The sequence below is a fragment of the Thalassophryne amazonica genome, chromosome 9, assembly GCF_902500255.1.
Source record: "Thalassophryne amazonica chromosome 9, fThaAma1.1, whole genome shotgun sequence".
In the NCBI taxonomy this organism is placed as follows: Eukaryota; Metazoa; Chordata; class Actinopteri; order Batrachoidiformes; family Batrachoididae; genus Thalassophryne; species Thalassophryne amazonica.
The window spans coordinates 51,330,994-51,344,532 of record NC_047111.1 but is presented as its reverse complement, the minus strand read 5'-3'; the positions used below and the strand labels follow the sequence as shown (position 1 = coordinate 51,344,532).

Genomic DNA, 13,539 nt, shown 5'->3' with positions numbered 1-13,539 from the left:
CCAGTTGGCAACAGAAGGATCTTCATCGTTCCAGCACCTGGCGATGACGGCTTCACAGAATCTGCCTGCAGCAAGAGCCCGAGGACTCCACCATCACCTGAAGGACCCTTTGGACTCAGGAACACACCCCTTCCGCAGATGCCATGGAGACAGTCACATGTGCCAGTGGCAATGATACCCTCCAGGGGAGGCAGCCAAGGTCGGCCATATGCAGCAACCGCCCGAGTGCATCCTAGACCCAATTCACTGCTAGGACCTGTCCCCAGCTTTCCACCCCCAAGGCAGGAGAGATATTCCGATCAGCCCAGTACCTCTGGAGGAGGATCAGCAGGGGTGGACCTTAGCCGAACTCACCGACCAGGACAGAGGGGAGCTTTGCACAGGCTGCTAAATGCCCAGAGTGTCCCAACCACTTGCCTGAGCGATATCAACAATACTCCCCCCACACATGAAATGCCTTCCCCGTTGTACTTCCTGTCCCCTGGACTGCACAACCTTAATCTGGTCATGGTCACCCCACAGGACATGGCAATCTTGGTTCGAGAGCTTTGTCTTCCACAAGAGTCTGTTCCAAAAACCTTGGAGCAGCTCCTGCCCCTCACAAATCACATTCCCCATGACTATTTGAGGAACTCATGCCACAACTGAGTCAGACAGCTGCATACCTGTTAAGGATACACCGTGACAATGCCAACATCTCTTGTGCTCAGGAGGGCCTCCATACTCAACTGTGTGGTCTTCAGTCTAATATGGACATGCTAGCCAGCATGATGGAGCATATGGAGAGGGAACACCTAGGGCTGGCCACCACCACCCTGAATGTGGGCAAGAATTCTCTGGGGGCCCTGTACAACCTGGCCAAGCAGCACAAGGAGCTGGAAAGATGCATAAGAGAACTGCGCGACTGTCTGAAAGCCAGAATTCCTGATCCTTCCCCCAACACCCCTGAAAGGCCAACCTCCCCATATTCCCCAACTTCTCCCAAAACTTCAGATGCTGAGTAAATGCTGAGGAGCGCGGACTGACGTAATGGCACTGAAAACGGACGATGACCTTGGTTCTTGAGTTTGAATTACGGACAGGTTTCAGAAATCTGAGTGTAAATAAAAAAAAAAACAAAGAAGGATATATGTTAGTAACGAAGGTCGGGTAAATGTCTGTCCTTACCATCATCTGCGTAACACAGATAAAGCTAAATGCATACACATAGATATCACATTGCAAAGTTATAAAAAGGGGACCCTTACATGGCGTGTTTGGAGATTTAGTAGTAAAGATGCACCATAGGAACCCCTTTTTCCTAAATTATAGCATGCCTTAAGAGACATGCATCGCCTAAATTTGGCGTCTGGCCAAAAAGGGCATTAGAAAAGCTGAAAAAGAAGAAAAACAAAGTGGAAAATGTTTAGAAATGGCCTATAATGAAAACCATTATATGATTGACTAAGGCAAATGACTTAAGGACGGACATGAAGGGAAACCATTTATTGTGTTTATCATTTAACTAGATATAGCTGCGCAACCTTAGAATAGTTTCTTGATTGGTTGACTAAATAGTGGTAATTTGATGCATTTAAATAATAAATGTGTGACGCTTTAACAAAATAATATGTAGCACCAAGTATAATGGGTTGGAGCCTCTGGTTGAGTGAGACAATAGATGCCAGAAGATGATTGGTTGCACTGATGTCAAAGTAATGCCTTTACTTTGCCATGATTAAGAGGTTGCTGTAACTTGTTTTATGTGGCCATTTTAAGTGCCTTGAATTACACCAAAACTCAATGTTTGAATGTCACCTTGCGTTGATATAATCCAGCTAATTGATCACCTTGTGCCTTAGTATGTAGGTTCACCTGCACTTACACTTAAATATATTTACCGTGTGAAGTATCACTTATATTCATATCCACACCAGAGTTATCAGTAAGTCGAGTGATGTGTTTTTCTTTTTTATTATTGCAATGCACAAATGAGGATGTCTTGTCAGTAAACAAGTCAAGAGTATAGTTGATGTAATGGGACTCTTTCGAGTCCCAGAGGAGGGACTGTAGAAGAATTTTTAGGTCCTTATTTGAACTGTGATGAGCTATCAAGTGTCCTGATCTGAACTGTATGTCCTCTGGCTGAACTAGCAGGTGTTCAACCCAAAAAAGGGGCTCTATTAGTCATTCGGTCTGTCAGGGGCTTTCCAAGGCCTTTTAGGTGCTTTCCCGCAGGCCAGGTGCAGGGGGCCTCAGGCCAGCTGCACCTGTGACTGAAGGTCTTTTAAAAAAAATCAGTTGTAAATCCTTCAAGTTTTAATGGGAGCGTTTGTCACATTGAAATAATGGCCTAACACCTGCTTAGGGTTCACTAGAGGACGCTTCCAATAGAAAACCATGTTTTGGGAATAAAATAAATAAAAAAGTCGAAGGAGGAGCGATGCCCGCGGGTCTCCAATAAATAGATGAGTGCGGTTGTCACATATTCAGTCTCTCTAGAGGACTCAGTTTGTATAAGCTCTGTGTCAAAGGCTTAAATAAACTTAAAAACTCTGTGCATTTTATCTTGCTTAAGGCTGAATTATTCCAAAGTGTTGTGTCCTTTTCTAGCAAATCACTTGCAATTAGTTTGTGTTATCTAAAAGAAGACATCCTGAGATGACCAAAAAGAGGACCACGACACCGCCATATTGCCCCGGTCACATAAGCGTCAAGAAAGATAGTGATGACGTATCTCCAGGTGTTCTGGGACAGGCATAAAAATGGACACACAAAAAAAAAATAAATAAATAAACCTTTGGTTGTTTAGTTATTTGGGCTATTTTTGTTTTTTTTGTAAGGGGTTATAAATTGTTTGGGGATTTAGAGGCAGTTCTGGTGGATTGAACGACTGGCAGTTCGGAGCTCGGCTGGACTCAGGTAATCGTTTGTTTTCATTATTTGGACTTAGGTATTTTCTGTGTGAGGATTGGGTCGTTTTGTTTTGTTGTTTTTTTATTTCCCTGCTTCCCTAACCCCAACCTCACATTGCTCTGAGACCGTTTGTCTTTTGGGTTGTGGGGTGGTGCAGGTTGGTCACGCTGAGCATTTCTCAGAAGACCTCTGCACCTAGGGGGGGTTGTCAGGGGCGTTTTTTTGGGTTTGGTTAGGGCCCGGTTCCTCTCCAGCCCCGGTGGGCCTTTGACCGTTCGTCATTGGTGTTACCAGGGTGTGGTGCAGCGGGAACATACCTCAGTCGGAGTGGTGGGCCGATCTGTTGCCATTCGCCATTTCGGTAGTTCCACCCCTCCCGATAGGCTGGTGGTATGGTCGGGTTGGGGCACCGGACGTCTTTCCAGTTTTCCGCTGCGCTTCGGGGATGGGACCGGGTTAGTTTTTCCTGTTTCCTTCCCCAGCTTAGTAGTTTTGTGCCGTTCGCCAAAATTGGGCTAACGATAGGCTCTGGGAGTGTTCTGGGGTCTTTTGGGGTGCGACAGTTGTTTTATTTTGCCCCCGGGGTGTTTTAATGAAGTCCGCCGGGGGTTGGATTTTTGGGTTGTTACGTTTCCTTCCAGGTTCCACCTCCAGGGTCGATGGGACGGTCCTCTGGGGGGGAATTGATTGTGGGGCCGATTAACCAAGTCTGGGGTTCCTGGGTTGTGGGGAGGGTGCCTCCTGGGGTTGATGGTGCGGTCCTCTGGGGGGCGCTGTTCCTCCGTGTAAACCTGGGGACCGCTCTGTAAGATTCCGGTTTTGGGTGTCTCTCCTGGAACTGGCGGTAAAGGTCTTCTGAGGGTGGGTGGGCTCTGCATATCGTTCTGGGGGGGGGGGGGGGGGGGTTTGTTGTTTTTCTTTGTTAATTTATGTTTGTATTGTGTTGCTGGGGCTGTGTTGGGTTATTGCATTTGGGAATTTTTCTTTTCTTCCTGGGGTTGGATGGGACGGTCCCCTGGGGAGGGTTTGGGTGGGTTTTGTGTTTTTCTTCTATGTTGGGTAGTATATGGGATTTTTTGGGGTTTTTTGTTGATGCCAGCCGGCCTTCCAGCCGCAGTGCCCTGTCCTGCCGTCTGCTTTCTGTCATGGACCACGGAGGGAGGTGTTGTTCTCGGGCCTGGTCTGTTCGGTCGCCGGGAGGCTTCCCGTTGATGGGGGGGTACTGTTGTGTGTTGAGGGGGTTTGGCTGGATGTTTTTGTGTTGTTTTCTTTTCTTTGCTCTCCAGGTGGTATGCAAACTGGTTTTTGTCTGTGGAGAAGGTGCTGGCAGAAGAGTCCTTCACCCTCATCAGCATTATTAGCTGCACCTGTGGAGGATGTTCACGTGCAGGCCTACTGACTCGCAGCACTTGTGGATGATGCTCACGTGCAAACTTAAAGACTTTCAGCTGAAGCAGATAATGAGATGCGTTCTGCATTTAAGCCATGAGTGGTTCAAGCAGAATTGCCGGAAACTCGACCTTGTGACGTTCGTTTGTGAGACGCTGAGGACCGCGCCAGGGTTTCACACATCGTGCCTGTGAAGGAGGACGGGTGCTGGAGAGAGCACCGTCCTTCACTCCGCCAGACAAACCAAGTTTATGTTGTACACTAATTATTGCACTGGAGGGGAAATAAAATCGTTTTGTTTGTGGAACCGCTTTCTGGTTATTGAGCGCTGGGTTCGGTCAGACGTTGGTCCGCTCCTCAACCTGCGTCTGCACATAACAGCTCTGGCCCTTCAACGGCAGAAGCACAGACATCGAGGAAAGCAAGGTGGGCTGCATGTGAAGCTACGCAGCTGCCGTTCGCGTATCCCTCTGCCATCTATCTACCTGGCAAACGTCCAGTCGCTTTCTAATAAATCGGATGATCAGCTGATGCGCATCCAGACCCAGCGTGAGGCCCAGGACTGCTCCGTGTTCTGCTTGACTGAGACGTGGCTGCAGAACAACGTGCCGGATTCTACTTTCCAGCCATCAGGCTTCACAGTTCACCGCTCGGATAGAGTAAAAGAGCGCACCGGGAAATCAAAAGGAGGAGGTGTGGTCTTTCTTATTAATGAACTTTGGTGCACAGACTGCGTCGTAGTAAACAAAACCTGCGACATTGTTGCGAAGCTCCGCCCCTTTTATCTTCCACGGGAGTTTTCTGTGATGTTTTTGTGTGGCGTTTACATTCACCCACGGGCGGACACTTATGCTGCTCTGAGTGTATTAAGCAGCATTCTGCTCAAATTAGAGCACTCCCACCCAAATGCTGTAGTTATAGCAGCTGGTGACTTTAATAAATGCAATCTCAAATCTGTTCTCCCAAACTACTACCAGCATGTTAAAGAGCCTACTAGAGGAGGGCATTTTTTGGATCACTGTTACAGCAATGTAAAGTCTGCATATCACTCTAGCCTTAGACCGGCTTTTGGGAAATCGGATCACTCTTCTGTATTGCTTCTTCCTTCTTACATACAGAGGAGCAAACAGTTAAAACCAACATTGCGCACTGTCCAGTGTTGGACAAAGGACAATGAAATTAAATTACAGGGCTGCTTTGATTCCACAGACTGGACTGTGTTTCAATCAGAAAATGTAGATGAGTACTGTGATGTAGAAACAGGGTACACTGAATTTTGTATTGATTGCTGCGTCCCTAAAAAGATAGTCAGACAAACTGCTGGCCAAAAACCATGGTTTAACATGGATGTGAAAAAGAAACTACAACAGCGGGCTCTGGCTTTTAAATCTGGCTATGCGGCTGCTTATAAGCTGTCCAGATATTTATTAGAGCGGTCCGTTAAGGGCGCAAAACGAGCCTACGGGACTAAAATTGAAAGTCACTTTACAGAGGGGGACCCACAACGCATGTGAAAAGGTATAAACTTTGTCACCTCTTGCAGACCTAAAGGAGGCCTCAATATAGATTCTGATCCCTCTTTGCCAAATAATCCGTTTTATTGTCGTTTTGAAACTGAATATATGAAATCAGCTGAACTGGTGGAATCTGTTGTTTTTCCTGATGAATTGAGTTGCCTCACTGTCCTTCAGGAAGATGTCCAGAGGGTTCTGTACAGGACAAAGGTCCGGAAAGCTCCCGCCCCGGATGGCATCCCACCTCGCGTCCTTAAACTGTGCTCTGAGCAGCTTTCTTTTGTACCGACAGATCTTTTTAATGTATCACTCAAATTCTGCACTGTTCCTCTCAACTTCAAGAAATCTACTACTGTTCCAGTGCCTAAGTCGTCACCGGTGACACGTTTGAATGACTATCGGCTGGTGGCCCTCACATCTGTACTCATGAAAACCTTTGAGCGGCTTGTGTTAGACTGTGTCAAAAATCAAATTTCTATGTCTATGGACCCGCTGCAGTTTGCATACAGACAAAACAGGAACGTTGAGGATGCAATTTCCTTTGCTCTGAACACCGTCTATAAACATCTAGACAAGGAAATCCTATACAAGAATGCTTTTTATAGACTATAGTTCAGCTTTTAATTCGCTGAGCCCAATGAAGCTCATTCATAAACTAAAGAGTCTTAACTTGGATGACGCCTTGTGCAAATGGATTTTAAATTTTTTTAACTTGCAGACCACAAAGACTGAAAATGAATGATTGCATGTCGGATGAGCTGTGTGTTAGTATTGGTTCCCCGCAAGGCTATATTTTAAGCCCTCTGCTTTTCACTTTGTACACACACGACCTTGTTGCATCTTGTGAAAATAATGTGATAATCAAATATGCTGATGATACAACTATCATTGGACTGATCAGTTCAAATGATGAATCACTTTATTGTGCAGAGTTAGAGAATGTTGTTCTCTGGAGTGAGGAAAACAACCTATTACTGAACACTTCAAAAACGTGTGAACTGGTGATAGATTTTAGTCACAATAGGAGCCATGATCCTATTATTATCCATAACTCTGTGGTGCAAATTGAGTTGAGAAATGTAAATTCTTGGGTGTGTTTCTTTCCCATGATTTGAAATGTAACTCAAATACTTCCATTATTGTTAAGAGAGCAAGGCAGCGTCTCTTCTTTTTATGTAAGCTGAGAGAATTTACACAAAACAAAAAGATTCTCCTAAACTTTTATCATTGAGAAATTGAGAGTGTACTTTGAAGCTGTCTTACTGTGTGGTTTGGTAATCTCAAAAGACTTTAAACCAAGTGGTCCGCTCGGCCAACAGGACCATCGGCTACACTTTGCCGGTACTGGAGGTTATTTACAAAGCCAGACTTTTAACTTGGGCTTTGCAGATCATTAATGACACTTCAAGTCATCAGTCTATGGCCATGTTTGAATGTCTTCCCTCCGGAAAAAGATTCCGTTGTGTTAAATGCTCTACTGTCCGACACTCGAGGAGTTTTTTTCCACAAGCTGTGAGGATTCTGAACAGCACACTTTGAATTTTGGATTTGCACAATGCACTTTATATAGTGCATTTTATTTATTTATTGCACGTTAACAATGCACTTTGATATTTCCATTGTTTAATTTGTTTTTAATTTGCTTTTTTATGAACTCCTTAATTTTAGATTTGTACCTATTTGTTTTCCTCAGGCATTTGGTTGTTTTCTTGTTCATGATATAGTTTTTAAATCTTTTGGAATTTACATGGCATTTGTTTACCATGTGTGTCTGTTAAATTGTTTGTTCACGTCTTGTGGTATAGTTTTTAATGACAACAGCGCACTTGAGCTTCTTGCACCTTTTTTCCCCAATGTGGTTTCTGTAACTGCAAATGGCCAATAAACTGAACTGATGTTTTTGGCCGGTGAGTGCGAGTAGCCGGCGCTTACAAAAAAGTTTCAGTTTGACTTTGCACCTTTTAAAGTCATTGATACTGCGCTGATCGCTCACGTTTATACTGCATTCTGCCATCCTTAACATGTTCACACAGGTCCGAATGGTCGGCAATATTTTATCCAATCCCACAATGCACCACACAGGCAGGAGATGAACAGGAGATATGCAACTCACTTACTGTTACCAAACCATATCATTTTGTTAGCTGAATTTAGTGTGCATTTCTTTCAACGTTTGATGTACAGCAGCTTCACTTTTCTCCTTTATTTTGTGACCATTCAAGCCCGTCATGCAGCAGATGTGACATAATGTTATGGGCTAGCAGAGGAACACGACAGTGTGCCAAGAAGCTTCTGCATTGTTTGGTTACCCCCAATTCTGTTCTCTGCATCAGCAAGAAATGATGCCGTGCAGAAGTAAAAACCAATCTTAAGTCAATGCTGCAATACACACACAGCTCAGTCAGATGGCCTGTTCTGAAATCCCTCCAGTGGGTTTTCACACACACACACACGCACATTTTTTACAACGCCTGGCAATAATTATGGAATCGCTGGCCTCGGAGGATGTTCATTCAGTTGTTTAATTTTGTAGAAAAAAAAGCAGATCACAGACATGACACAAAACTAAAGTCATTTCAAACGGCAACTTTCTGGCTTTAAGAAACACTATAAGAAATCAGGAAAAATAATTGTGGCAGTCAGTAATGGTTACTTTTTTAGACCAAGCAGAGGGAAAAAAAAAATATGGAATCACTCAATTCTGAGGAATAAATTATGGATTCACCCTGTAAATTTTCATCCCCAAATCTAACACCTGCATCAAATCAGATCTGCTCATTAGTCTGCATCTAAAAAGGAGTGATCACACCTTGGAGAGCTGTTGCACCAAGTGGACTGATGGCCGTTATTACATCATCAACAAATGCACAAGTTTACATTGATATTTTGGACACTTTTTTTATCCCATCAACTGAAAGGATGTTTGGGGATGATGAAATCATTTTTCAAGATGATAATGCATCTTGCCATAGAGCAAAAACTGTGAAAACATTCCTTGCAAAAAGACACATTCCGGATCTTAATCCAATTGAAAATCTTTGGTGGAAGTTGAAGAAAATGGTCCATGACAAGGCTCCAACCTGCAAAGCTGATCTGGCAAAAGCAATCAGAGAAAGTTGGAGCCAGATTGATGAAGAGTACTGTTTGTCACTCATTAAGTCCATGCCTCAGAGACTGCAAGCTGTTATAAAAGCCAGTGGTGGTGCAACAAAATACTAGTGATGTGTTTGAGTGTTCTTTTGTTTTTCATGATTCCATAATTTTTTCCTCAGAATTCAGTGAGTCCATATTTTTTCCCCTCTGCTTGGTCTAAAAAAGTAACCGTTACTGACTGCCACAATTTTTTTTTCCTGATTTCTTATAGTGTTTCTTAAAGCCAGAAAGTTGCCATTTGAAATGACTTTAGTTTTGTATCATGTCTGTGATCTGCTTTTTTTCTACAAAATGAAACAACTGAATGAACATCCTCCGAGGCTGGTGATTCCATAATTTTTGCCAGGGGTTGTATAAACAAACACCCATCCCCTCCAAAAGCATGTATGGATTCCTTGCTTTGGGTGTCAAAGTGGTCAGAAACAGCCCTGGCACAATGAAAATAAACACCTAACAAACTGTTATCAGGGACACAAATGCATCCCCTTGAAACCATCTTCAGCTTGCAAGATGTCTAAATTCCACAGTGATGACATGAATCGTTGTCTATTAGAAAACAGGGTGTAGCCAGACAGCTGCTGTGAGTGAAAGGGATCTTTGATGACACGTAATCAAAACATACGATGAGCCAGGAGTAATTCTTGTCGTGTTCCGCCCCCTGTACAAACACACACTATGTACCTCTTCCTCTGCCACTGTCTGGTCTGTCTCCATTGGCTCATCTCCCTCAGCAGATTTTACCACCTCAACCAGTGAGGCACTGGAAACACTGAACACCCCATGGACATTCACCCGTACTTTGACCTTGACCTTTGAACTTTCCCCAGATGTTTGGGGCACCACATTTTGGATTAGGAACCGGCCTGTAGAAGAAAGGCATCCATGTGTGAGAATAGGAAAGAACATCTTTAACTGCACACGGAAATGTAAATACATTAACAGTTACATTTTCTTTTTTCCAACTGCAGTCATATTAAAGCACTGTTACAAATCTAGTTTGGTTTGTCAGGCCACTGGCTAACACTTAGGTATCAGCCATAGTGTATGGTTGCAAGTACCAGCCATTTAAAATCTAACTGAAAAAGACATGGGCAATTTTTCATAAAAACATGCCGGACAGAGAAATTAAATTAAATGCAGAAATGGTGCAACAAACTAGGAGCCTACATATCTCAACAAAGACACAAGATTCAAGATATTAAAGACACCTGTCTATAAGATCATTTATTAATGACTGGCACACTATTGAAGACTAGAGATTAAATTAGGTACAAACAATGCAAGTGTAGAGTTTTAGCTTGTAGTCTTATGTGTTCCTACAAACAAACAGAGCAAGCCTTTGTTTCCATACTGACTTTGTTATTATATTAAATTTATCTCATACTGAAGTAATAATGTTATACTGAACTTGCACTACCTATTGTTGTGTCAGGGTATGGTAGCTCTTTGGCATTGCTGTAGTGGGCTTCAAGGGTGAAGGGCTCCTTCCGATAGAAAGTCAACACTTTGGAGAAGGGAGCTGCGTGGTTCTTTGGGAAAACCTCACAATCACTGTAAGAATAAAAGCAATGAGAAATGCAAGGATACAGAAATCTGACATCAACTCCTTCAGAATTTTATGTAAAAATGTAATATAGACATTATTGAGGGATACACACACACAAATTCTGTTACCACATGGTGGCAATATAAATTACAACTGAAAGGAAGTTATCAATATCATTTTTATTGTCATTTATCATGTATTTCCAGACATCATAATAATGAAATTTAATTTCCTTCCATCCATCCATCCTTCCATTTTCTTCCGCTTTATCCGGAGTCGGTCGCGGGGGCAGCAGCTCAAGCAAAGCCACCCAGACCTCCCGATCCACACACACCTCCCCCAGCTCCTCCGGGGGAACCCCAAGGCATTCCCAAGCCAGCCGAGAGATGTAGTCCCTCCAGCGTGTCCTGGGTCTTCCCCGGGGCCTCCTCCCAATGGGACATGCCCGGAACACCTCTCCAGCGAGGCGTCCAGGGGGCATCCGGAGAAGATGCCCGAGCCACCTCAACTGACTCCTTTCAACGTGGAGGAGCAGCAGCTCGACTCCAAGCTCCTCACGAGTGACCGAGCTCCTCACCCTATTTCTAAGGGAGCGCCCAGCCACCTTGTGATCTCGTTCTTTCGGTCATGACCATAGGTGAGGATCGGAACGTAGTTCGATTGGTAAATTGAAAGCTTTTCCTCCCTACTCAGCTGTCTCTTCACCACGACGGTCCGATACAGCGACCGCATCACTGCAGATGCTGCACCGATCCGTCTATCGATCTCACGCTCCATCCGTCCCTCACTCGTGAACAAGACCCCGAGATAATTAAACTCCTCCACTTGAGGCAAGGACACTCCACCGACCTGAAGAGGGCAAAGCACCTTTTTCCGGTCGAGAACCATGGCCTCGGATTTGGAGGTGCTGATTCTCATCCCGGACGCCTCACACTCGGCTACAAACCGCCCCAGTTCACGCTGAAGGTCCTGATTTGACAAAGCCAACAGAACCACATCGTCCGCCAACAGCAGAGACGAGATTCTGTGGTTCCCAAACCAGACCCCCTCTACACCCTGGCTGCACCTAGAAATTCTGTCCATAAAAATGGTGAACAGAACCGGTGACAAAGGGCAGCCCTGGCGGAGGCCAACGTGCACTGGAAACAGGTTTGACTTACTACCGGCAATGCGAACCAAGCTCCTGCTGCGGTCGTACAGGGAACGGATAGCCCTTAGCAAAGGACCCCGGACCCCGTACTCCCGGAGCACCCCCCCAGAGGGTGCCCCGAGGGACACGGTCGAACGCCTTCTCCAGATCCACAAAACACATGTGGACTGGTTGGGCAAACTCCCATGAACCCTCGGGGCACCTGATGGAGTGTGTAGAGCTGGTCCAGTGTGCCGCGACCAGGACGAAAACCACACTGCTGCTCCTGAATCTGAGGTTCAACCATCGGTCGAATTCTCCTCTCCAGTACTCTGGAATAGACCTTACCAGGAGGCTGAGGAGTGTGATCCCCTATAGTTGGAACACACCGTCTGGTCCCCCTTCTTAAACAGAGGGACCACCACCCCAGTTTGCCAATCCAGAGGCACTGTCCCCGATGGCCACACGATGTTGCAGAGGCGTGTCAGCCAAGACAGTCCCACAACATCCAGAGACTTAAGGTACTCAGGACGGATTTCATCCACCCCAGGAGCCTTGCCACCGAGGAGCTTTCTAACCACCTCGGTGACTTCAGGCCAGGTAATGGATGAGTCCGCCTCTGAGTCCCCAGTCTCTGCTTCCTCTTTGGAAGACGTGACGATGGGATTGAGGAGATCCTCGAAGTATTCCTTCCACCGCCCGACAACATCCCAGTCAGGGTCAACAGCTCCCCACCCGCACCGTAAACAGTGCTGGTGGAGAGCTGCTTCCGCCTCCTGAGGCGTCGGACGGTTTGCCAGAATCTCTTCGAGGCCGACCGATAGTCCTCCTCCATGGCCTCACCGAACTCCTCCCAGACCCGAGTTTTTGTCTCTGCGACCGCACGGGCTGCAGCACGCTTGGCCTGCCGGTACCTGTCAGCTGCCTCCGTGGTCCCACCTACCAACAAAGATAAGTAGGACTCTTTCTTCAGCTTGACGGCATCCCTTACTTCCGGCGTCCACCACCGGGTTCGGGGATTGCCGCTGCGACAGGCAACAGAGACCTTGTGACCACAGCTACGAGTGGCCGCATCAACAATGGAGGTGGAGAACATGGTCCACTCGGACTCCATGTCTCCAACCTCCCCCGGGGTCTGGGAGAAGCTCTCCCGGAGGTGGGAGTTGAAGACCTCGCTGACAGAGGGTTCCGCCAGTTGTTCCCAGCAGACCCTCATGATACGTTTGGGCCTGCCAGGTCTGACCTGGAAATTTCATTTCCCTTACAAAAAAAGAAAACCGTAATTAAAAACATGAAATAAATAAATAAATAAAAGAAATCTGAAAAATGTTCCATTAAAAAAGAAGCTATATTTGAAGATTTTCATGCCCATAAAATGCAAGAATATCTAAAGTATAACCGTAAGTGCATTACTAAGGAGATGTAAGTGTGCCAAAATCCAAATATTGACTTAAACTGAATAGGGGGGGAGAAAAAAACTACCCAGACAGTTTAGCAGTTCAGAATCAGATGCTCCTATATGTTTTTCCCTGACTGTATGGTGGAAAACAGACTATGGGAGGGGTGTGAGGGGCGTCCTTGATGATGTTGGAGGCACTGCATACACAATCCTGGTGATAGATGTCTGGCAGGGATGGGAGAGACATGTCAATAATTTTCCCAACCATTTTTACAATCCTCTTGTTTTCTTTACTCAGCAGTGCTGCTGCCGTACAAGGAGGTAATGCAGCAGTAACTCAATTTTCAGTGGCGTCTCTGTATGAAAGAGGAAAGATGTGCTCCCCTCAGCTTGCTGAGGTTCAGGAGTGGCTGTTGGGCCCTCCATTATGGCAGCAGCTTTGGCCAAGTTGTCAGTCAGTGGACTCCGACCAGTTTTGTGCCATTAAGCCTCTTCATAACAAAACAAACAATGG

The 13,539-nt window shown here is 45.5% G+C and overlaps 1 protein-coding gene across 1 annotated transcript in view; it reads right to left on the bottom strand.

Annotated features, from left to right (window-relative positions):
• hspa4a (heat shock protein 4a) overlaps positions 1 to 13,539 on the bottom strand; it is an 88,551-nt gene that overhangs the window by 42,611 nt on the left and 32,401 nt on the right. Inside the window, exons 11-12 of the mRNA XM_034178036.1 lie at positions 10,369 to 10,502; positions 9,633 to 9,814 (exon numbers count right to left, since the gene is read on the bottom strand). Of these exons, the coding sequence (XP_034033927.1) occupies positions 9,633 to 9,814; positions 10,369 to 10,502 (316 nt within the window). The remainder of the gene's footprint in view (positions 1 to 9,632; positions 9,815 to 10,368; positions 10,503 to 13,539) is intronic.